General features: G+C 40.5%; 1 protein-coding gene across 3 annotated transcripts in view; it reads right to left on the bottom strand.

Annotated features, from left to right (window-relative positions):
* The window catches only part of LOC133561620 (meprin A subunit beta-like), a 56,319-nt gene that overhangs the window by 7,667 nt on the left and 21,889 nt on the right, over window positions 1-26,763 (bottom strand). For all 3 annotated transcript variants that reach the window (XM_061915027.1, XM_061915026.1, XM_061915028.1), the window contains exons 9-18: window positions 26,152-26,330; window positions 25,869-26,081; window positions 22,601-22,741; window positions 22,288-22,518; window positions 17,588-18,040; window positions 10,055-10,228; window positions 9,866-9,971; window positions 9,769-9,807; window positions 1,065-1,121; window positions 946-987 (exon numbers count right to left, since the gene is read on the bottom strand). In XM_061915027.1, coding sequence (XP_061771011.1) covers window positions 946-987; window positions 1,065-1,121; window positions 9,769-9,807; window positions 9,866-9,971; window positions 10,055-10,228; window positions 17,588-18,040; window positions 22,288-22,518; window positions 22,601-22,741; window positions 25,869-26,081; window positions 26,152-26,330 — 1,635 coding nt within the window. The remainder of the gene's footprint in view (window positions 1-945; window positions 988-1,064; window positions 1,122-9,768; window positions 9,808-9,865; window positions 9,972-10,054; window positions 10,229-17,587; window positions 18,041-22,287; window positions 22,519-22,600; window positions 22,742-25,868; window positions 26,082-26,151; window positions 26,331-26,763) is intronic.

Genomic DNA, 26,763 nt, shown 5'->3' with positions numbered 1-26,763 from the left:
GTGATTAAAAATCCCTCATTGACATTATCATTAGACATTTATAAAAATAAAAATAAAAGAACAATAGTGTCACAGTGGCTTACACTTGCATGGCATCTCATAAGCTGGACAACACACTGTGTCCAATGTTTTCAACAATATAAAATAAGTCATATTTTTGGTTTGTTTAGTAGTTAAAACACATTTACATTATTGCAATCAGTTGATAAAACATTGTCCTTTACAATTATAAAAGCTTTTTACAAAAATCTACTACTCTGCTAGCATGTCAGCAGACCAGGGTAGATCCTGCTGAAATCTATGTATTGAATGAATACAGAATCGTTTTGAATCGGAAAAATCTCGTTTGTGAATCCAAAATTGAGAAGAATCGAAAAAATCGATATATTATCGAATTGTGACCCCAAGAAACGATATTTAATCAAATCGTGGGACACCCAAAGATTCACAGTCCTAATAAATATGTATGTATATATATATACATATGTATGTATATACATACATATTATAAACATACATATGTATGTATGTATACACATACATATGTATGTATTAACATACGTACATAACATAAACATACATATGTATGTATAAACATACATAAATAAGTATGTATGTATAAACATATGTACAAACATACATATGTCTGTATATATGTAACATATGTATGTATGTGTATAGATACATACATATGTATGTATAAACATACATATGTATGTATACACATACATACATATGTATGCATGTATAAACATACATAAGTATGTATGTATAAACATATGTACATACATATGTATGTATCTAGGAACATACATATGTATGTTTATACATACATATGTATGTATCTATACACATACATATGTATGTATGTATTAACATAAGTATGTATGTATGTATAAACATATGTATGTATGTATGTATAAGTTCATGTGTGTATTGTCATACCTTTCGTCCGTGGAGTGAGGAACAGGAAGGGTGGTGGATCCTCTGTGGAAAATAATAGTCATTCGATGTCAGACATATGGATAATAATTATCGTGGTGAATGTGTTTTAAATAGAGTACCTTAAGTCATCTGTGGTGACAGGAATTGGGGCGCTGGTAATAATGGTTGTTGTCACACTGTAATGAACAATGTTTTCATTGAACAAAAATGAATGCATTATCTCAAAACAAAGTTGTAACATTACCTAAAAACTCCAAATTTTACAAGAAAATGTTGGGCAAAAAGGAAAATGTTGTAATAAAAAATTAAAGTTAAAAAGTAATTTTATGGGAATTTTTTTTACGGGAATACCATTTTGTGGGGGAGAAAACAAGGAAATAGTGTTTGTACCAGTTTTTTGTTTCAGTTGTACATACAGACATACATATAGATCAGGGGTCGGCAACCTTTACAACTCAAAGAGCCATTTTGACCCGTTTCACAAAATAAAGAAAACTATGGGAGCCACAAGACTCTTGAAATTTAAAATGAAATAACACTGCGTACAAAGTTTTCTTTTGCTTTGTGCTATGTATTAACCAGGGGTCTCCTGGTTAATACCTTAATATGAAAATATAATATAAGTGTGGCCCGCGAGTTTTATTTGAATGCCGCTTGAAAACATCACATTTTCCAAACATCTCTATTTTTCCGGGAGACTACCGAGTTTCAGAGCATCTATTCTCTCGACTGTTTGCTGGTTTTCACCCAAACAACAATAGTAAGGGCGTGCTATGATGACAATGCGTTTAGCGCCCTCTACAACCATAACAAACAGCTCACCAGCCCATTCGTATGTTGTATGAGGCTTCTGCAGACACACATAACCGAGTGCAAGGCATACTTGCTCGACAGCCATACAGGTTACACTTAGGGTTGTGATATAAATAACTTTAGCACTCTTACTAATATGCGCCACACTGTGAAACCACACCAAACAAGAATGACAAACACAGTTCGGGAGAACATCCGCACTGTAACATAACAGAACAAATACCCAGAATCCCATGTATCCCAAACTATTCCGGGCTACATTATACAGCCGCGCTACCACCAAACCCCGCCCACCTCAACCGACGCACAGGGGAGGTAGTTAGGGATGCATGGGATTCTGGGTATTTGTTCTGTTGTGTTTATGTTGTGTTACAGTGTGGATGTTCTCCCGAAATGTGTTTGTCGTTCTTGTTTGGTGTGGGTTCACAGTGTGGCGCATATTAGTAAGAGTGTTAAAGTTGTTTATTTTACAACCCTCAGTGTAACCTGTATGGCTGTTGATCAAGTATGCCTTGCAGTGACTCGCCCATCAAGTCAGCAGCCGCACACTAGATGTGGCCGGCCGGCACTCAGATAGCATACTATCAGAGCGGACACGTCGACATGGTTGAGAGTACATTTAAGGCATTGCCGTCACGGCACGCCCTCAATATTGTTGTCTGGGTGAAAATCTGAGAATGTTATCCTAGGGAGATTTCTGGGAGAGGCACTGAAATCCGGAAAAACCTCCCTTTAAAATGGGGGGGTCGGCAAGTATGCAACTGAGCCACATAAGAGTGATCCAAGAGCCGCATGTGGCTCCGGAGCCCCGGGTTGCCGACCCCTGATATAGATAATAAAACAGTGCATCATTGTAAAAATGGCCTTTAAATACCGTGGGTTTACTGGCTGTTGTTGCAACAATTTTATTGTTTCGGGAAAAAAAAAAATGGAGGCCTTGTCTTAAAAGCAAAGTTATAATGTTACCTAAAAAATAAATTTTACAAGAAGTTGTGCGGAAAAATTATATATACATAAAATAAAGAAGTAATAAAGTTGTAATTTTACAGGAATTAAGTCATAATATTACATGACAAATGTCAAAATGTAACCTAATTAAAGTTATGATCAAATTAGAGAAGTGTAGTTTAACGAGGGAAACATTTTTTTTGTTTTGTTTTACCAGTCATTTAGAAATAATAAGAAAACAGTTTTGGTTATGATAAAGGTGTAATTTTAATAAAGTAATAATGTTACAAAATGTATATAAAATAATGAAATGATGTTATTTAATGTTGGAAGAAAGTAGTAGTATTGCGAGAAAAAACTTTTGGGGGGAGAAGAAAAGGAAATACCGTATTTTTCGGACTATAAGTCACAGGTTTTTTCATAGTTTGGTCGGGGGGTGCGACTTATACTCTGGAACGACTTATCTGTGAAATTATTAACACATAACTGTAAAATATCAAATAATATTATTTAGCTTATTCACGTAAGACACTAGACGTATAAGATAAAATGGGATTTAGCGATTAGGAGCATACTTGCCAACCTTGAGACCTCCGATTTAGGGAGGTGAGAGGTGGGGGCGTGGTTGGGGGCGGGGCATTGTTGGGGGCGTGGTTAAGAGGGGAGGAGTATATTTACAGCTATCCATCCATCCATTTCCTACCGCTTATTCCCTTTGGGGTGGCGGGTGGCGCTGGTGCCTATCTCAGCTACAATCGGGTGGAAGGCGGAGTACACCCTGCACAAGTCGCCAACTCATCGCAGTATGTGTAGAAATCTTTATTTATAATCGAATCACTTGTTTATTTTTCAACAAGTTTTTAGATATTTTAATATCTTTTTTTCCAAATAGTTCAAGACAGACCACTACAAATGAGCAATATTTGGCACTGTTATACAATTTAATGAATCAGAAACTGATGACATAGTTCTGTATTTTACTTCTTTATCTTCTTTTTTTTCCAACCAAAAATGCTTTGCTCTGATTAGGGGGTATTTGAATTAAAAAAATGTTCACAGGGGGTACATCACTGAAAAAAGGTTGAGAACCACTGCTCTAAAAGCCGTAGATGTTATTGTCACATATGCATGCACAGTAGATGGCAGTATTGTCCTGTTTAAGTGTCACAACATTGCTGTTTACGGCAGACAAACTGCTTTACGGTAGACGAAAACGTGACTGCTGCTGTTGTGTGTTGTTGCCGCGCTGGGAGGACGTTAATGAGACTGCCTAACAATAAACCCACAAAAGAAACCAAGAACTCGCCCTAGAACATTCTACAGTTATAACATCATTGGGCAGGCACTCTGTTTATATTGTGGGAAAGCGGACGTGAAAACAGGCGGTCGACACGTCACTCGGGTCCGCATGGAGCTGGAGGGGGCGTGGCCTCCAGCGCCGCCTGAATTTCGGGAGATTTTCCGGAGAAAATTTGTCCCGGGAGGTTTTCGGGAGAGGCGCTGAATTTTAGGAGTCTCCCGGAAAATCCGGGAGGGTTGGCAAGTATGATTAGGAGTGACAGATTGTTTGGTAAAAGTATAGCATGTTCTATATGTTGTAGTTATTTAAATGACTCTTACCATAATATGTTATGTTAAAATAGCAGGCACCTTCTCAGTTGGTTATTTATGCCTCATATAACGTACACTAATTCAGCCTGTTGTTCACTATTCTTTATTTATTTTAAATTGCCTTTTAAATATCTATTCTTGGTGTTGGATTTTATCAAATAAATTTCCCCCAAAAATGCGACTATATGTATATATATATATATGTTTTTTTTCCTTCTTGATTATGCATTTTCGGCCGGTGCGACTTATACTCCGAAAAACACGGTAGTGTTTTTGCCAGTCTTAGTATTACAAGAATGAATGTCAAACAAAGATAAAACAGTGCATTATTGTTAAAATAGCTTGGTGGTTGTTGTTACAACACTGCAAACAACAAACTTTTTACCGTTTACAAAAACAGAGGCAATATCTTAGGACAAAGTTGCAATGGTACCTACATTTCTTTTACAAAAAATGTTTGGAAAACGGTAAAGTTATAATAAAAAATAAAGTAATAAAGTTGTAATTCTACAGGAATGAAGCCATAGCATTACATGACGACAAATGTCCATATTTAACCTAATTAAAGTTATGATCAAATTAGAAAAGTGTCGTATAAGGAGGGAAAGCAAAAAGGTTTTATTTTAAATGTTTTTACTTTTACTAGTCATTTAATAAAAAGAAAAAACATTTTTGGCTATAATAAACATGTATTTTTTCTGAATAAAGAAATAATTTTACAACATTTATATAAAAAATTTAATTATGGAAAAAAAAGGTGTTCTATTACAAGAAAACATTTTTGGGAGAGACGAGAAGGAAATAGTGTTTTTGCCAGTCATGAATGTCAAACAAAGATAAAACAGTGCATTAAATAAATAAATGATAAATGGGTTGTACTTGTATAGCGCTTTTCTACCTTCAAGGTACTCAAAGCGCTTTGACACTACTTCCACATTTACCCATTCACACACTGATGGAGGGAGCTGCCATGCAAGGCGCCAACCAGCACCCATCAGGAGCAAGGGTGAAGTGTCTTGCTCAGGACACAACGGACGTGACGAGGTTGGTACTAGGTGGGATTTGAACCAGGGACCCTCGGGTTGCGCACGGCCACTCTCCCACTGCGCCACGCCGTCCCCATTATTGTGAAAACACCTTGGTGATGGTTGTTGTTATAACACTGTAAACAACAACCTTCTTACTGTTTCAATCATACAAAAAAAGGAGGCGATATCTTACAACAGAATTGTAATATTTCAAGATACGTTCATCACGAAATTGAAAAATGAAAATACTACTCTTAAAAGAAGCTCTTGGTAACTTGCCAGGAGTTTAATCTGGGACTTACTCTTTGTCCTTATAGTCCACTTATATTTAGAATTTTCCCACAGTTTGCATTTTCCCACCTGTCACCGTGTACAATGTCCGAACTTTTTAAGTGCAATGACAATAAAGAGCTACTCTGCTATCCTATCCTTGTTATTACCAAGTTATCTTTGATAGCTTTGGTTTGGACTTTGATCAGAGTATAACAAGACTGTTGTCATCTAACATGCAATAAACAATTTAAATAATTGCAGACCAGAGGGAGATTATTATCTCTGTAATTTCGCAAAAATTTGTTCCATTTTGTCCACTAGCGACGCTGAGATCACTATTCATGCATTCGTTACGTCTCGTCTCGATTACTGTAATGTATTATATTCGGGCCTCCCTATGTCTCACCCACATCTGCGGTCCTCTCCAAGGTTTCTCTTAGTCATTCACATTGACATCCCACTGGGTTGTGAGTTTTTCCTTGCCCTTATGTGGGCTCTGAACCGAGGATGTCTCTGTGGTTTGTGCAGCCCTTTGAGACACTTGTGATTTAGGGCTATATAAATAAACATTGATTGATTGATTGATTACCATGAATTGATTAACGTGGACCCCGTTTTCGTCTACCGTAAACAGCAAGTTAAAAAACTTATTGGGGTGTTACCATTTAGTGGTCAATTGTACAGAATATGTGTTGTACTGTGCAATCTACTAATAAACGTTTCAGTTAATCGAAAAATTATCTTAATTTTACAGGGAAATGTTGGGAAAAAGGAAAAAGTTTTCATTTCAAAACTGTATAAAGAGACACAAAATATATGTCAAATAAACACTACAAAGTAACAACACATTTTTGCTGCATAACATCTTTTCACACATACACACACAGCCCATACAATAGCATGTAAATAGTGCTCATGAATGTATGTAAATAGTCCTAACACTCAAAGCCACACATGAATAAGATGTACATATGGAATGTTTGTAAACAACACGGGATAATATAGATTATATACTGAAGAGGAGAGACACAAACATTGCATCCTCCTTTAGAGTGAGCTAGCTAGCGAGCAAAGAAGCTAAATGCTAATTAGCAACAAGCTAAAACAGGAGAACAAGCTATCTTCACACAGTACTATTTTTTACATTTACACGCGCACACAACGTCTTCATGTTACTCATAAAACTGACACAAGACTTACAGACAATGTTTCCGAGGCACTTCGTAGGAAGAAACAACAAACTTGAAGCGCTGAATCACGTAAATACGTCTCGTGTGTAAACAAGTGAGCGTCAGACTGTCACACGCAGACTTCCGGAAACCAGAGGAAGGAGCAACTCGCCTTCAAAATAAAGGTCCGTTCCTAATACCGAATAATGCAAGGGTAGGGAACCTGTGGCTCTTTTGATGACTGCATCTGGCTTTCAGATACATAATAGCTGATATTGCTTAACACCAGACCTGGGCAAATTAGGCCCGGGGGCCACATGCGTTATGCTTTTTAATCAGGCCCACCGGACATTCTCAAATAATTGTTTTAGATCTTCAAGATGGAAATTGACCGTGAATCTTGAACTATACAAAGTAATTCAATGGTTGAAATCTGCTCTTTTGCATGATATACTAGTTACTATGGTAATATAATTAGTTACCATGCTAATCTAATTTGTTACTATGGTAATCTAAGTCAAGGCAGCTCTGACGAGGCACTCTGTGAGCGTTTCCACAGAGTGTTTCCAGAGCAGTCAACCTTAAATGCAGGTGTCAGGGACAGACGCGGAAAGACATTTTTACAACAAAGTTCTAAAGCTTAGTGATATATATCAGATATATCAGATTGTAAGTGAGGTTTTTTCCTCCTCACTTTCATATTTTGATGGGTTTGTTGCACTTTTGTTGCATTTTGCTTGATTGTAAAACATGTCGATCGAAAGGTGGTGTTGTCAATATTCATTGTTTTATCATTCATAGTTAATATGCTTTATTTTCATGTACATTCTGGGTGTCTCGTCCAGTGAAAAAAATGTAAAATTCCATTCTGTTTTTTAAGAGTCTCATAACTTTTTTTTAGCATTCAATCAGACATTATTGTGAGTTTTTGTATTCGTGTTCCTAAAAATCAGATAACATTTTTACTCTAAATTTGGCCCCCGAGTTGAAATAATTGCCCAACACGATTAGTAATAAATAATTCCGCCGGTAATCAGTGTTAAAAATAACGTACAACATATAAAACAGTATCATGCATTTTAATCCATCCATCCGTTTTCTACCGCACCTGTTCAAGAAGTCGCATCAATAGTAAGAAGTATTTTATTTATTATTGGTTAGCTTCAGAATAAAAATGATATAAAAAAAAAAAGACTTATTACGGCGTGGCGCAGTGGAAGAGTGGCCGTGCGCAACCCGAGGGTCCCTGGTTCAATCCCCACCTAGTACCAACCTCGTCACGTCCGTTGTGTCCTGAGCAAGACACTTCACCTTTGCTCCTGATGGGTGCTGGTTGGCGCCTTGCATGGCAGCTCCCTCCATCAGTGTGTGTAAATGTGGAAGTAGTGTCAAAGCGCTTTGAGTACCTTGAAGGTAGAAAAGTGCTATACAAGTACAACCCATTTATCATTTATACTCTAAAAATGTTGGTCTTTCTTAAAAAATGCATGCATTTAGTTGTATTCATTGTTAAAATATATTATATGGCTCTCATGGTAATACACTTTAACCCTTCTATTATGTTGAGGGTCATTTTGACCCATTTCAGTTTTTGTGTTGATCAAAGTACTGGTTGTCCTTTCTTTTTCTTGCTGAAATTTGGTGACTTTTCCTCATCTAGGGTCATGAACTGGTGTGTAAAATCTGGACACTTTGTTGAGTAGTGGAATGTCTTTCAGAGTTTGTATACAAATATGATGTTGCGGGTCATTTTGACCCAGACACTTTAATGTGGGTAAATAGCTAAAATAAACATGTCTCTTTGATGTACTTTTTACTTTGATGTACAATTGTTTGTATTTTGATTGCCTCTGAGACCCAGAGCCAGGTGTGTGAAGAGAGGGAAGTTTCTCAAACTTGTCCTTGTCACTGTTCTCATGTCATCTCTTTGACATGAAGGATGACATCTGAGGAGACAAGGACAAGTGTGAGAAAGTTATAAATAAATGATAAATGGGTTGTACTTGTATAGCGCTTTTCTACCTTCAAGGTACTCAAAGCGCTTTGACACTACTTCCACATTTACCCATTCACACACTGATGGAGGGAGCTGCCATGCAAGGCGCCAACCAGCACCCATCAGGAGCAAGGGTGAAGTGTCTTGCTCAGGACACAACGGACGTGACGAGGTTGGTACTAGGTGGGGATTGAACCAGGGACCCTCGGGTTGCGCACGGCCACTCTCCCACTGCGCCACGCCGCCCCTGGCTCTGGGTCTCAGAGACAATCAAAATACAAACAATTGTACATCAAAGTAAAAAGTACATTTTTGGATCTGAACGGCTATTTACCCACATTAAAGCGCCTGGGTCAAAATGACTGGCAACATCATCTTTTTATACAAACTCTGCACAAACATTCCACTACACAACAAAGTGTCCAGATTTACACACCAGTTCATGACCCTAGATGAGGAAAAGTCACCAGATGTCAGCAAGAAAAAGAAAGGATAACCAGTACTTTGATCAACACAAAAACTGAAATGGGTCAAATTGACCCTTAACATAATACAATTGGAATAAAAAAATGTATTGTATGTCAGTTTTCTAAATTTTTATACAACCTAAAATAAAATTGTTATTGGTTCAACCTGTTTTCTTGACTGTTTTGAGTGCATATACACAGTCCGGGTCAAAACGACCCGCAACATAATCAATGTCATTTTTTCCAACATAATACAAGGGTTAAAATATTTGGCTTTCATGGCTCTCTCCCGACTCCTGGAAAAATGCTACATCACAGTACTTGCAAGATTAAAAAAAAACTGTAATCTAACGGATTAATTTAATTATAAACACATCTTATTTTGCCATTTCATGAAAATGTCATAGTTTTAGTCTTTAGTCTTAAAAGCATAAAGTAATATGTGAAAAAGAAGTATTCATATAAGGTTGTGTTTGCATTAGAGTCTCAAGAAATAATTCATTGGTGGCTGCAATTACCTGGTGGTGTTGGGAAGTGGTGTTGTGGTGATCGCAACACTGTAGAACACAATCATCATTAGACCGAGTCTTTGTTATTCAAGGATGTCACACCTACTCTGAAGAACACGGCCCTTCATCCTCGTCTTTAGGAGGATGTGTGATGTCCGCTGGCCCGGCTTTGCTACACGGCAAACTATGTCCACCCACCAAGGGAGTTATGTCTGGCAAAAAAACCCCAACTTTATTTCCAAAAGCGGTAATTACAGGAGGAGAATGCACTTCAAAGAAGAGGACGATTGACTACCTTCGAAGCTGAAGCTCAGCACGATGTTTCCTCCTTTGAGGAAATCCCTGGTCTTCATTTGTTCTAAAGTGGCAAAGTAGGACCAGCCCAACAACCGACTGACAAACACCGTCTGGTTGTTCTCGTCCACACCTGTGAGGCCATTCTTGCGAGGGTCGTCCCATGCAAACGTGCCTGTTTGGACAGAAAATGAGATTTCATGAGTGTGAGTACTCAGTGGCTTGGTGGTTCGTGAGTTCGAACCCCGGCCGAGTCATACCAAAGACTACTAAAAAATGGGAGCCGTTACCTCCCGGCTTGGCACTCAGCATCAAGGGTTGGAATTCAATCAATCAATCAATGTTTACTTATATAGCCCTAAATCACTAGTGTCTCAAAGGGCTGCACAAACCACTACGACATCCTCGGTAGGCCCACATAAGGGCAAGGAAAACTCACACCCAGTGGGACGTCGGTGACAATGATGACTATGAGAACCTTGGAGAGGAGGAAAGCAATGGATGTCGAGCGGGTCTAACATGATACTGTGAAAGTTCAATCCATAATGGATCCAACACAGCCGCGAGAGTCCAGTCCAAAGCGGATCCAACACAGCAGCGAGAGTCCCGCTCACAGCGGAGCCAGCAGGAAACCATCCCAAGCGGAGGCGGATCAGCAGCGCAGAGATGTCCCCAGCCGATACACAGGCAAGCAGTACATGGCCACCGGATCGGACCGGACCCCCTCCACAAGGGGGAGTGGGACATAGGAGAAAAAGAAAAGAAACGGCAGATCAACTGGTCTAAAAAGGGAGTCTATTTAAAGGCTAGAGTATACAAATGAGTTTTAAGGTGAGACTTAAATTCTTCTACTGTGGTGGCATCTCGAACTTTTACCGGGAGGGCATTCCAGAGTACTGGAGCCCGAAATGAAAAATCTCTATAGCCCGCAGACTTTTTGTGGGCTTGGGGAATCACTAATAAGCCGGAGTCCTTTGAACTCAGATTTCTTGCCGGGACATATGGTACAATACAATCGGGAAGATACGATGGAGCTAGACCGTGTAGTATTTTATACGTAAGTAGTAAAACCTTAAAGTCACATCTTAAGTGCACAGGAAGCCAGTGCAGGTGAGCCAGTATAGGTATATATGTAGGTATATATGTATATAAAGGTATATACAGTATAGGTATATATGTATGTATATATGTATATAAAGGTATATACAGTATAGGTATATATGTATGTATATATGTCTATAAAGGTATATACAGTATAGGTATATATGTATGTATATATGTATATAAAGGTATATACAGTATAGGTATATATGTATGTATATATGTATATAAAAGTATATACAGTACAGGCGTAATGTGATCAAACTTTCTTGTTCTTGTCAAAACTCTAGCAGCCGCATTTTGTACCAACTGTAATCTTTTAATGCTAGACATGGGGAGACCCCAAAATAATACGTTACAGTAGTCGAGACGAGACGTAACAAACGCATGGATAATGATCTCAGCGTCTTTAGTGGACAAAATGGAGCGAATTTTAGCGATATTACGTAGATGAAAGAAGGCCGTTTTAGTAACGCTTTTAATGTGTGCCTCAAAGGACAGAGTTGGGTCGAAGATAATACCCAGATTCTTTACCGTGTCGCCTTGTTTAATTGTTTGGTTGTCAAATGTTAGAGTTGTATTATTAAATAGAGGTCGGTGTCTAGCAGGACCGATAATCAGCATTTCCGTTTTTTTGGCGTTGAGTTGCAAAAAGTTAGCGGACATCCATTGTTTAATTTCATTAAGACACGCCTCCATCTGACTACAATCCGGTGTGTTGGTCAGCTTTAGGGGCATGTAGAGTTGGGGGTCATCAGCATAACAGTGAAATTGGAATTGGGGGTTAAAGTCCTACTGAAAGCCACTACTAGCCACCACGCAGTCTGATAGTTTAGATAGGTAGATAGATAGATAGTACTTTATTGATTCCTTCAGGAGAGTTCCTTCAGGAAAATTAAAATTCCAGCAGCAGTGTACAGAGTTGAGGTAAATTTAAAGAAAAAAGTAAAAAGTAAATAATGGGGGTTTAAATGGAAACAAAATAGAGAAATATTACAAAAAGAATAATAACAATGGGAATAACAATATAACAGTAAAATAAGAATATAACAAGACAAAGTAGGCAGTAGTGACCATGTTATGAAAACGTATTGCACTGTTAATGTTTTGCATCCCCTGTCATCCTAATACCCCCCGCCCCCCCCAGAGAGGAGTTGTACAGTCTAATGGCGTGTGGGACAAAGGAGTTCTTGAGTCTATTAGTCCTGCACTTGGGATGAAGCAGTCTAGCACTGAACAGGCTCCTCTGGCTACTGATAACACTATGCAGAGGGTGACTGGCATCATCCAGGATGCTCACTACTTTGTCCACAGTCCTCTTCTCTGCCACCCTCACCAGTGACTCCAGTTTTATTCCGCTCTTAGAACAGGCCCGCCTGATCAGTTTCTCAAGTCTGGAGCTGTCCTTCTTAGATGTACTCCCCCCCCCCAGCACACTACCATGTAGAACAGAACACTGGCAACCACAGACTGGTAGTACATCCACAGGAGTTTTCTACAAATGTTGAAGGAGTGCAGTCTCCTGAGGAAGTACAGCCTGCTCTGTCCTTTCTTGTACTGGTGGTCCGTGTTAACAGTCCAGTCCAGCTTATTGTCCACCCAAACCCCGAGGTACTTGAATGAGTCCACGGTCTGGACCTCAACACCCTCGATCACAATAGGTTGTGACCGTGGACTCGACCTCCCAAAGTCAATGACCAGCTCCTTGGTCTTTGACGGATTGAGCTGCAAGACGTCCGTGTGGCACCAGACAACAAAGTCCCTCACCAGGTTCCCAAACTCCTCCTCTCTGCCGTCCCTGATGCACCCGACGATGGCTGTGTCATCCGGGTACTTCTGGATGTGACACAACTCTGAGTTGTAGCAGAAGTCAGCGGTGTACAGGGTGAAGAGAGGAGGGGCCAGCACCGTTCCCTGCGGTGCTCCGGTGCTGCTGATCCCAGTGTCAGACGTGATGTCCCTCAGTCTGACGTACTGTGGCCTGTCGGTGAGGTAGTTCGAAATCCAGGCAACCAGGCAGGGGTCCACTTGCATTTTGTAGAGCTTGTCCTGAAGGAGGCGGGGCTGGATGGTATTAAAGGCACTCGAGAAGTCCAGGAACAGGATCCTCAGAGTGCCATTTCCCTTATCCAGGTGTGAGTGGGCTCGATGCAGCAGGTAAAGGATAGCATCCTCCACACCAACGCCTTCCTGGTACGCAAACTGCAGGCTGTCCCGGGCATGTTGCACCTGTGGTCTATAGTTTATATATCAATGATGAAATATTAACATTGCAACACATGCCAATACGGCCGCTTTAGTTTACTAAATTACAATTTTAAATTTCTCGCGGAGTTTCTTCTTGAAAACGTCGCGGAATGATGACGCGTGTTTGTGACGTCTCGGGTTGTAGCAGACATATTAGCCCAGCACCACTCACAGTCTAACCCTAACCCTAAAAGTCGTCTCTTTTCATCGCATAATTACACAGTAATTTGGACATCTATGTTGCTGAATCTTTTGCAATTTGTTCAATTTATAATGGAGACGTCAATGAAGAATGCTGTTGGATTGCAGCTGCCTTTAGCACCGAAACACAGCCTGTGTTTCTTTGTTTGCTGTGAAGCTTTAACACAGAGCGGTGAAGCGGACATGTTTCTCTACGTCAACCAGCAAGTTTTTGGATGGGAAAATTGTGCTATTAAGTCCGCTCTTACCGGAGACTTCAGTGGATTGTGCGACTTCCTCCTCCGGCTCAAAAAGGCAGCTGTGATCTTGGCTCCTCCATTGGCTTCTCTGAGAGACACTGGCGTTCACCGCAGCAATCCGACTTTCAGGTATGACTTTACAATCTCACTAAAACACTATCCATCCATCCATCCATTTTCTACCGCTTATTCCCTTTCGGGGTCGCGGGGGGCGCTGGCGCCTATCTCAGCTACAATCGGGCGGAAGGCAGGGTACACCCTGGACAAGTCGCCACCTCATCGCAGGGCCAACACAGATAGACAGACAACATTCACACTCACATTCACACACTAGGGCCAATTTAGTGTTGCCAATCAACCTATCCCCAGGTGTCTTTGGAAGTGGGAGGAAGCCGGAGTACCCGGAGGGAACCCACGCATTCACGGGGAGAACATGCAAACTCCACACAGAAAGATCCCGAGACCGGATTTGAACCCAGGACTGCAGGAACTTCTTATTGTGAGGCAGACGCACTAACCCCTCTGCCACCGTGAAGCCTACTACTAAAACACTATTAAAACAATAAGCAGATAAGGGATCTTCCAGAATTATCCTAGTAAATGTGTCTAATTACATCTGAAACGGTCCCACTGCCTCCGCCCGGAGCCGTCGCTTTTTTTATTTTGTGCCTTACTCTAACTTTCCTCATCCACTAATCTTTCATCCTCGCTCAAATTAATGGGGAAATTGTCGCTTTCTCGGTCCGAATAGCTATTGCTGCTGGAGGCTCACATGATAAACAATGTTCAGATGTGAGGAGCTCCACAACCCGTGACGTCACGCGCACAACATCTGCTACTTCTGGTACAGGCAAGGCTTTTTTATTAGCGACCAAAAGTTGCGAACTTCATCGTCGATGTTTTCTACTAAATCCTTTCAGCAAAAATATGGCAATATCGCGAAATGATCAACAATGGACCTGCTATCCCCGTTTAAATAAGAAATTCTCATTTCAGTAGGCTTTTAAATCACCATAAATGATTCCCGGGCGTGGCACCGCTGCTGCCCACTGCTCCCCTCACTTCCCAGGGGGTGATCAAGGGGAGGGGTCAAATGCAGAGGACATTTTTCAACACACCTAGTGTGTGTGTGAGACAATCATCGGTACTTTAACTTTAACTTCAAGTTAACTTACCGGTAACTTAAATACAGTAGTTGGTTTATCATCTCTGGATGTCGTTAGTGTGGAGAGGCGGAGCCGACGGGCCGAGGGCGGGGCAGGGCGAGCCATGGCCCTACTCAAGATGGAGGCCAGGAGGCGGAGAATGTGGCGGAACGAGGAGGGGTGCGTGGCTCACACACCGGCTCTCAGCGTATAAAATGGGAGAAGGAGGAAAGATCGAGAGAAAGGAGTTGGCGTGACCAAAGAGCGAGACGACGACAACGGCAGAGGAAAAGCAGACCTGAGCGAGCAGCGGTGGAGGAGCTGAAAGAGCAACCGACCGACACTGCAGCTGTTATTGAAAAATAAACCTGTCGCGAAGCGATGTCCGTCCTGAATGGTCCACGCCAGTGTTTTTCAACCACTGTGCCGCGGCGCCGTGAGATACAGTCTGGTGTGCCGGGGGAGATGATCTAATTTCACCTATTTATGGTAAAAAAAATGTTTTTTGCAAACCAGTAATTGTAGTCTGCAAATGATGTGTTGGTGTTGTCTAGAGCAGGGGTGCCCACACTTTTTCTGCAGGCGAGCTACTTTTCAATTGACCAACTCGAGGGGATCTACCTCATTTATATATATCATTTATATTTATTTATCTATGAAAGAGACATTTTTGTAAACAAGTTAAATGTGTTTAATGATAATACAAGCATGTGTAACACATATAGATGTCTTTTTTTCACAAAGACAAGAATATAAGTTGGTGTATTACCTGATTCTGATGACTTGCATTGATTGGAATCAGACAGTAATGATGATAACGCCCACATTTTCAAATGAAGGAGAAAAAAAGTTGTCCTTTCTGTACAATACCACATGAAAGTGGTTGGTTTTTGGCATCTAATTCATCCAGCTTCCATACACTTTACAAGAAAAACATTGGCGGCAAATTCCGTAGCTTGCTTGATTGACATTCACGGCACCCGAGGGTCTTGTGAGATGACGCTGGCTGCTGCCAGTTCATTATTATGAAAAAATGACAGAGAGGAAGGCGAGAAACACTTTTTATTTCAACAGACTTTCGCGCCGTCCCTTCCGTCAAAACTCTAAAGGCCGACTGCACATTTCCTATCTTCACAATAAAAGCCCTGCTTCATGCTGCCTGCGCTAACAAAATAAGAGTCTCGGAAAGCTGGCGTGCACAATTGATGTGCACGCCAGCTTTCTGAGGGATCGCTTGTGCACGCCAGTTTTCCGAGACTCTGTATTTAGTTAGCGCAGGCAGCATGAAGCAGGGCTTTTATTGTGAAGATAGGAAATGTGCAGTCGGCCTTTAGAGTTTTGACGGAAGGTACGGCGCGAAAGTCTGTTGAAATAAAAAGTGTTTCTCGCCTTCCTCTCGGTCATATTTTCATAATAATGATCTTGCAGCAGCCAGCGTCATCTCACAAGACCCTCCGGTACCGTGAATGTCATTTAAGTGACGTCTTGGTGAAGATTGATGATCACTCATTTTTAGGTCTATTTTTTTTTAAAGCCTGGCTGGAGATCGACTGACACACCCCCCGCGGTCGACTGGTAGCTTGCGATCGACGTAATGGGCACCCCTGGTCTAGAGTAACCGTGTAACACTCTCCCATATCAGTAGGTTGCAGTGTGCAGGTAAAAAAAGGTATTTAATGATTAAACAAAAAATAAACAAAAGGTGAGTGCCTCTAAGACAGAGCATTGAAGCTTAGGGCGGTATAGCTCGGTTGGTAGAGTGGCCGTGCCAGCAACTTGAGGGTTGCAGGTTCGATTCCCGCTTCAGCCATCCTAGTCACTGCCGTTGTGTCCTTGGGCAAGACACTTTACCCACCTGCTCCCAGTGCCACCCACACTGCTTTAAATGTAACTTAGATATTGGGTTTCACTATGTAAAGTGCTTTGAGTCACTTGAGAAAAGCGCTATATAAATATAATTCACTTCACTTCACTTAGGGGAAGGCTATGCGGACCAAAACTAAAACTGAACTACAAATGAAACAAAACCAGAATGCTGGACGACAGCAAAGACTTACTGCGGAGCAAAGACAGCGCCCACAAAGTACATCCGTACATGACAATCAACAATGTCCCCACAAAGAAGGACAATCCATCCATTTTCTACTGGGGTCACGGGGGGGCGCTGGAGCCTATCTCAGCTACAATCGGGCAGAAGGCGGTGTACACCCTGGACAAGTCGCCACCTCATCACAGGGTAAAAACAACTGAAATATTCTTGATTGCTAAAACAAAGTAGATGCGGGAATTATCGCTCTAAGCTGCAGAGCAGTGGTCTCCAACCACCGGGCCGCGGACGCAGATTAATTATTTATTATTATTATTTTTATCACACTCAAATTTTAACTGCATTCCATTGGTAAGCCCAGGGGTGAGAAGAGGTTTTAAATGAATTAGCGCCCCGGCGGCCATTCAAGGAAATACAGTATGTTGTCTTTGTAGCATATTCAACTGAATATGGGTTGAAAAGGATTTGCAAATCATTGTATTCTGTTTATATTTACATCTAACACAATTTCCCAGCTCATATGGAAACGGGGTTTGTATTTATCTGGCGCTTACCGTCTGATAAAGTCATGTTTGGGTCAGAGGTCAGGCTTCTCATCTTTGACATCTGCAGCTGGACTTCGGGGTTCTGATCGATCATTTGTGCGGTCATCTGTCGATGAGGGCAAGGCCACTCCAGGTCGTCGTCTCGAGTTCCGTTGAGGAGTTGCACAAAGGCCCCGATGTACGTCTTGTAGAGGATGGTTCCCACGCGGTACGAGTAGCCCCCCCGGGTGTGTTGCCTGGGGCTGTAAGTGGGCGTAGCGAAGGAGCTGCTGTCCAAAAGCTTCTCCAGGTTGTTGATCTGCATCGTCACGTGAGGACACTCCATCTCTGACAGGTTGATGTCATCGATGGAGAAGCCGCCTGCAGATTTCCCTGCGCCTTTTCGTACTTGAAACTCCACCTGGAAATGCGTGTTGGCGTTCAGGGAGACATGTCGGATCTGCCAATGAGATGTTGGAGAACCTGGAAGCAGGATTTATATATGAATAATTTACATATTACACGGTGTACCGATTCAGTTCTGCTAAGAATTGTAATCACGAGGACGTAGTGACATTTTTGGAGTACTCTATTTTACGGACTATAAACCAGACCTATATATAAGCTGCACCCACTAAATAAATAAAAAGGTTTTTTTATATTTATTAATGGTTGATTTCTATAGGCGAGTAATGTCAAGTTTTGTACCTGACAAGTTTCAGCTACCTTGCTTCAGAGGTGTTTTTTCATATTAGCCGCAAAGGACAGATACAGTCGTGGTCAAAAGTTAACATAATGTCATGGCTGTCTTGAGGTTCCAATCATTTCTACAACTCTTATTTTTTTGTGATAGAGTGATTGGAGGACATACTTGTTTGTCACAGAAAACATTCATGAAATTGAGTTCTTAAACAATGGATGTCCGCTAATTTTTTGCAATTTAACGCCAAAAAAACGGAAATGCTGATTATCGGTCCTGCTAGACACCGACTTCTATATAATAATACAACTTTAACATTTGACAACCAAACAATTAAACAAGGTGACTCGGTAAAGAATCTGGGTATTATCTTCAACCCAACTCTCTCCTTTGAGTCACACATTAAAAGCGTTTCTAAAACGGCCTTCTTTCATCTCCGTAATATCGCTAAAATTCGCTCCATTTTGTCCACTAAAGACGCTGAGATCATTATCCATGCGTTTGTTACGTCTCGTCTCGACTACTGTAACGTATTATTTTCGGGTCTCCCCATGTCTAGCATTAAAAGATTACAGTTGGTACAAAATGCGCCTGCTAGACTTTTGACAAGAACAAGAAAGTTTGATCATATTACGCCTGTACTGTATATACCCTTATATACATATATACATACATATATACCTATACTGTATATACCTTTATATACATATATACATACATATATACCTATACTGTATATACCTTTATATACATATATATCTATACTGTATATACCTTTATGTACATATATACCTACATATATACCTATACTGTATATACCTTTATATACATATATACATACATATATACCTATACTGGCTCACCTGCACTGGCTTCCTGTGCACTTAAGATGTGACTTTAAGGTTTTACTACTTACGTATAAAATACTACACAGTCTAGCTCCATCCTATCTTGCCGATTGTATTGTACCATATGTCCCGGCAAGAAATCTGCCTTCAAAAGACTCCGGCTTATTAGTGATTCCCAAAGCCCCAAAAAAGTCTGCGGGCTATAGAGAGTTTTCCGTTCAGGCTCCAGTACTCTGGAATGCCCTCCCGGTAACAGTTCGAGATCCTACCTCAGTAGAAGCATTTAAGTCTCACCTTAAAACTCATCTGTATACTCTAGCCTTTAAATAGACCTCCCCTTTAGACCAGTTGATCTGCCGCTTCTTTCCTTTTTCCCCTATGTCCCCCCCCTCCCTTGTGGAGGGGGTCCGGTCCGATGACCATGGATGAAGTACTGACTGTCCAGAGTCGAGACCCAGGATGGACCGCTCGCCTGTGTATCGGTTGGGGACATCTCTACGCTGCTGATCCGCCTCCGCTTGGGATGGTTTCCTGTGGACGGGACTCTCGCTGCTGTCTTGGATCCGCTTTGAACGGAACTCTCACGGCTGTGTTGGAGCCACTATGGATTGAACTTTCACAGTATCATGTTAGACCCGCTCGACATCCATTGCTTTCGGTCCCCTAGAGGGGGGGGGAGTTGCCCACATTTGAGGTCCTCTCCAAGGTTTCTCATAGTCAGCATTGTCACTGGCGTCCCACTGGATGTGAATTCTCCCTGCCCACTGGGGGTGAGTTTTCCTTGCCCTTTTGTGGGTTCTTCCGAGGATGTCGTAGTCGTAATGATTTGTGCAGTCCTTTGAGACATTTGTGATTTGGGGCTATATAAATAAACATTGATTGATTGATAAAAGAACCAAACTTCATGAAAGTTCTTTGTGACCAACAAGTATGTTCTCCAATCACTATGTCACAAAAAAAATAAGAGTTGTAGAAATGATTGGAAACTTAAAACAGCCATAACATTGTGTTCTTTACAAGTGTATGTAGACTTTTGACCATGACTGTGTGTGTATATATATATATATATATATATATATATAACAAATACAGTATATATATATATATATACTGTATTTGTTTCCTCTCTTATTGGGTTGGTTATCATAAGATTGGCAATAAACGTTAAAAATAGTGTCATACTTTGTGTGAGTTCTTCTGGAGACTACATTATATTACTTGAATTTGTTCACATGTAAAAAACCTTTATTTTGAAAATGTGGTGGCTATGATTTGTCTGGGGCCATGTGGAACATTTAGTTACATTACGGGGAAACCCTGGTGTGCTTGTCTTACATAAGAATTGGGAACGTTAGGCAAAATATGCTTTCTTTCTGTCGCGGCAATCGTCTTTTTTTTTTGTAATCTGAAGTTATGGAAGCACTCAAATAAATATGGATTATTATTGGACCCTAATTAGAATAAAAACTAAGAATCATCTTCTTATATGATGTACTTAGTCCATAAGTACACAAATGTGTACTTCATGTGTAATGACATCCGAATTCTTATTTTTACACTTTTTTTTTTTTACCCAATTCCATTGTATGTTACACTCTTCTGACACCACTAGAGGGCAGTATAAGTGCCCACATAAGGCAGGGGTGTCCAAACTTTTTCCACAGAGGGCCGCACACGGAAAAATGTAAGCATGCGGGGGCCATTTTGATATTTTTCATTTTCAAACCATAACAAAATATATGGATATATTTTTTTAATCCTTAGGGCTCCTGGGGAGCATAGAGGGTCTCAGTCACTAAAATGTTAAAAATAACTCAAATTATTTTTTTTTATTTAATGCTTACAGTAAATTTCTATATCAACTTGAGGTTGATATAAAGTAAAACAAATAAGGTTTTATGCCTTTTCTGTCAAAGACAACTTTGATTTTTATAGTAAAACTGAAATATGCAGTATTTAGATAAATAGATAGTACTTTATTGATTCCTTCAGGAGAGTTATTTATTTAGCAATTAAATCTATCAAAGATCAATAATGCAGGACATCATTGATTTTATTTATTTAAAATTTTTGAGTAATCACAGTGAAAAGTTAAATAAAATCCTACTAAATATATTTGAGATCTGTAAGGTTCCCAACTCATAAAGTGATACATTTTTATTAGTTTTTTTTTACTTTTAACACTTAAATTTTAAGATCAACTTCCGATATATTTGTCGATTTTAAGTTTGAACTATTATTTTTTTTGTTTTATGCTCTATTGTCAAAACGTTGATGCTTTTATATGGCAACCACACAACATATGCAATATTTTTTTCACATAAAACATTTTAAAGTGATAATTTTTAAGTAATAATTTATTATAACGGATTTTTTTGTCCTTTTTTTTTGAGCAATGGAAGAAAAAAGAAAGACAAAAGAAAAAAAAAACAGCCTGCATGGCAGCTTTGTGTCAACATTGCCACTTTTTCTCATTAGATTTAACTTCATTCCACTTTTTTTAAATGTTTTTTTTAATAATTTTTGCAATATTATCAATTTTGCAATTTTTGCAGAATATGTGGCGGGCTGGTAAACAATTAGCTGCGGGCCGCAAATGGTCCCCGAGCCGCACTTTGGACACCCCTGTCATAAGGCCATAAGACTTTAATTCAGTAGTGGACACAATTTTGGAAATAAGAGCAAAAAAGTTCTGTCCACGCATGTGGCCACTAAGCCTTTAGAAGTTTTACTATAACTACGGTAGTGTTTTGTAGTACATTCTATTATATTGCTTTACAAACAATATTGATTATCTAAAAGCTTGATTTTCCTCTTAAAAGGTACGGTAAATGCTAAAATTGTGGTGTTTTAAATTGATTTCAATGGACGACATCGATTTCAGTAATGAGCTTGGTTAGAACTATTTGAGCGTGTAGGTTGAAGATTTCCCCTGTACATGCTTTTTGTTGGACTAATGATTTATTTCGTAAATATTTCATGTTTATGAATGTTCTTATTCATCCAGGCCATTGTGATCTCAGAACATTCAATCGATCGCAACTGGAATGTTTGGTTTGTCTTAGAAGACATTTTGCTTCTAATCCCAGTATACTTCTTCAGTTCGTGCTCACGGACTTAGATTGGTCAGATCTAGACCAGACGTAAACATGTCATGTTTCTTTTTCTTCTGCGTGTATTACCAGTGATCTGTCCCACCAGGCTGCGATGTCCCGTCAAGTCCTTCTCATCATCAAACTCCCTCATCCAGATGTTCAGCTGGTCTGCCGGACTCCCGGTGTGGTAGTAGTAGAACTGAAGGCACTGGACGTTACATTCCCTGCTGGGGCTCATCCTGTGGGTCTCCAGCCAGGCCGAGTCCCCTTCCTGGCCTGACGCCGTGCTGGCGTGCATGAAGTAACCTGGCCCACTACCTATAACGTTGTTGTTGAAGGAGAGCCAGCGCAGGTGAGTATATTTCACTCTTCACTGTTGGTATCTTACAGTGTGACTCACCACCGGTCTGGTCAGAGCTGGGACCACCTGTCACCTGTGACACCTTTTCCCAGCCTTTGAGCCCACTTTGGGAGCACTTGGTCATCTGGCAAATGCCGCCACCAACAAAGCCGCAGTACATCATGAATGAAATGCTGGAGTCTGTGGAGGTGAGTGCACAGAGAAATGAGGTCAAAGGCCGACTGAAAGCCACTACTAGCGACCACGCAGTCTGATAGTTTATATATCAATGATGAAATATTAACATTGCAACACATGCCAATACGGCCGCTTTAGTTTACTAAATTGCAATTTTAAATTTCCCGCTAAGTATCCTGTTGAAAACGTCGCAGAATGATATATAGATATATATATATATATATACATATATATATACATATATATATATATTTATATATCATTCTGCGACGTTTTCAACATATATATAAATATACATACTCATATATATATATATATATAAAACCCCCCCGTACCAGAAAGCACTTGATGAAAGCGGATACAACTTCACCCTCACCTATGAACCCACTCCAGGAAACCAACCAAAAAAGAGCAGAAAACGAAACAACATCATCTGGTACAACCCGCCATTCAGCAAAGACGTCTCGACCAACATCGGCCACAAGTTCCTCACTCTGATCGACAAACACTTCCCCAAAGGCAACACCCTAAGAAAAATATTCAACAAGAACAACATTAAATTGAGCTACAGCTGTATGAATAACATACAACAAATCATTTCAAACCACAACAAAGCAATTGCAAAAGGACTGCTTACCCCCAGACTAAACGACTCTGAAACCAATAAGGAATGTAACTGTCGCAAGAAACCTGATTGCCCTCTCAACGGGGGGTGCTTACAGACATCAGTCGTTTACCAGGCAAAGGTAACACGCAAGGACATTAACACATCCGACACGTACGTAGGATTAACCGAAGGAGCGTTTGAAACAAGATGGAATAATCACAAAGCGTCCTTTAGAAACCAGACTTTGCGGAATTCTACAGAACTCAGCAAGCACATTTGGAACGTCAAAGACAATAATGTTGAATATGCAATAACATGACAAATTCTTGCATCCAGCACACCTTACAACAGTGGTAATAAAAGATGCAACCTATGCTTGAAAGAGAAACTGTTTATTATATATCATCCAGATCTATCATCCCTCAACAAGCGCAGTGAAATCATTTCAACATGCCGCCACAGACGGAAACACCTCCTAGGTAACACATGAGCCAATCACCACGCCCCTACGCCTGCCTGTACCCACCCACTCTGTGCCCTATATAAACCATTGTATGTGAATGCTTCCATTAAAATCTCCTGATGATTGAGGGAACCCCTCATGAAACAGTTCTGTAGAGATGAAGTAGTCTTGTGATTTTTCCCACACCTACATATATATATATATATATATATATATATATATATATATATATATATATATATATATATATATATACATATATATATATATATATATATATATATATACATATATATGTCTTGCTTCTTGGTGAGGGCGGTCTCATTTTTCTCCGCTCCCTCCTTCCCCGCTTGCTCTCTGTTTTGTCTTTGTCCGAACTTTTCTGAAGCCTCTTTCTTTGCGCCGTCCTCTAATCTAAACATCAAACATGAATAAAATCAGCTGGACTCCCGACGCAATTGACGCAGTCTTTTCGACAAGGAAAAGAGGTTCGGGGGAGCCTGCCAGCCCTGATGGAACCATTGCTGCGGGGTACGTGAGAGACTCCTGGGATAAATGGAGGATCATGTGCCTCTCAGCCCTTTCCATCGAGGACGTGGAAGACATCTACCTATTTGGAGCTGTGATCGCGGGGCACCTGCTGATTGTGCTGGGCATTGCTCTGGTGTATCGTCAAATTCGGAAGACAATGGCAGCCACTCAAGGGGCCCAACGGCTGTTCAACGCAATGGAAGGATTGGGTCGGGCTGTGGGAACATAGACTGGAGCGATTTCTGATTTGAATCGCAAAATGGATTTAATCTTGGAAAAGCTTGCGGAGAAAGAATAACTAGATTGTAATAGGAGAATCCAGCATGGACACACAGAGAACACAAGTCACTGTTTAGTCTTCTCAAAGAAAAAAACACTTCTTAATCTACGATTGACTCCCTCAAATGGCATTGATGCAATCAGGAACAGGCGGTTCTGAATAACTCCCCCGGGGACTCCTCAAAGATGGATGCTTTTGACCTTCCTTTTTGTCAGCAACACCTGGTGTCGAACTTTGAGATCGGCCACAGTCTAAAAAAAACATTTCATCATCTCTCCCAAGTTAATTGGGCATACTTGCACACACACGGCACCCCCTGCTCTCCAAATCAACGCCTTCACCACCGCTTAATTCCTCTGGGGTTGTGGATGGCTGAGTAGCCCCCACTCCTTCTCTGTTGCAAATTGGTGTGACTATATGTACTATGTTTAATGTGTGCCATGCTATGTGAGGTTTTTTTCCTTGGACTCAGTCTGGACCCCTCCTGAGGGTTTAGCCTTAGACTGATATTTTTTTTCAACTCTCCCCCCTCTCCCAATGTCACCCTTTTCTCAACTTTTTAAGGAGCGCAGTAAGTGGCTGATCCGTTGGCGGTCCCGTCTTGTCCCCCCTGTAATGTACGTCTGCTCTTAGCGGGACTGTGCCGAAAATGTAATCTCAGTTCTTATGTGTCTTGTACATGTTGGGAACGGACAAAATAAAGCTTGTCAATGTCATAAAATAAATACTTGAATTTCAGTGAATTCTAGCTATAAATATACTCCTCCCCTCTTAACCCCGACCCCCCAATCTCCCGAATTTGGAGGTTTTAAGGTTGGTTTAGCTCGGTTGGTAGAGCGGCTGTGTCAGCAACTTGAGGGTTGCAGGTTCGATTCCCGTTTCCGCCATCCTAGTCACTGCCGTTGTGTCCTTGGGCAAGACACTACCCACCTGCTGCCAGTGCCACCCACACTGCTTTAAATGTAACTTAGATATTGGGTTTCACTATGTAAAGCGCTTTGAGTCACTAGAGAAAAAGCGCTATATAAATATAATTCACTTCACTATATAAATATAATTCACAAGTATGGATTAATGCAATATATTTTTTGGATTAATCACGAGTTAACTATGATTTTTGACAGGCCTAATAAGTACATATAAAAAGTACAAGTCAGAGGTTATAATCAACTAAATTCACTATTATAACATCAGCAGGTTTAACAAACAACAAAAATGCTTATTTTTTACCAACTTTTGAGGTACTTACTGCACTTGTAGAGCAAGTTCAGCTCCTGCACATCTCTGTGACTCATCTCCAGTCGTTGGCCAATCACATCCTGGAACGCGGGGTCGTTGGTCACGATTGTTGAGCCGTTTCCATTGCTGAATGCATTTTTCCCATAATGCATCACTGACCAGTAGTCGTAGGAGACGCCCTGGGTGATGCTGTTCTCGGCTTTTAGGAAATTGCTCTCAAAACCTGCGTTAGAATGTTTTATTATGTAGCGTTAGTTGTTTTTAAAACAATGGTAAAACTTCACAGGTCCAACCGTTTATAATGTTTTCAAATGCAATGGTCACGTAGTCGTCTCGGTCCTCTCTTGACTGTTCGTGGTAAAAGCCGAGGGCGTGAAGAAACTCGTGTTCCACCGTGGAAATGTCATCACAGTATGTCCCGATAGAGAGGTCCTGTCCATTGGCCACAACCCTCCCCACAAAGGAGTAACAACTACAAGGACACATTTATTATTGTACTACAAACCCCGTTTCCATATGAGTTGGGAAATTGTGTTAGATGTAAATATAAACAGAATACAATGATTTGCAAATCCTTTTCAAGCCATATGCAGTTGAATATGCTACAAAGACAACATATTTGATGTTCAAACTCATAAACTTTTTTTTTTGGGGAAACAATCATTAACTTTAAAATTTGATGCCAGCAACACGTGACCAAAAAGTTGGGAAAGGTGGCAATAAATACTGATAAAGTTGAGGAATGCTCATCAAACACTTATTTGGAACATCCCACAGGTGTGCAGGCTAATTGGGAACAGGTGGGTGCCATGGCCAGAGGTGGGTAGAGTAGCCAGAAATTGTACTCAAGTAAGAGTACTGTTACTTTAGAGATTTATTACTCAAGTAAAAGTAAGGAGTAGTCA

This window comes from Nerophis ophidion, linkage group LG11 (genome assembly GCF_033978795.1).
Source record: "Nerophis ophidion isolate RoL-2023_Sa linkage group LG11, RoL_Noph_v1.0, whole genome shotgun sequence".
NCBI classification, from domain to species: domain Eukaryota; kingdom Metazoa; phylum Chordata; class Actinopteri; order Syngnathiformes; family Syngnathidae; genus Nerophis; species Nerophis ophidion.
This window is presented reverse-complemented; position numbering and strand designations above follow the sequence as displayed.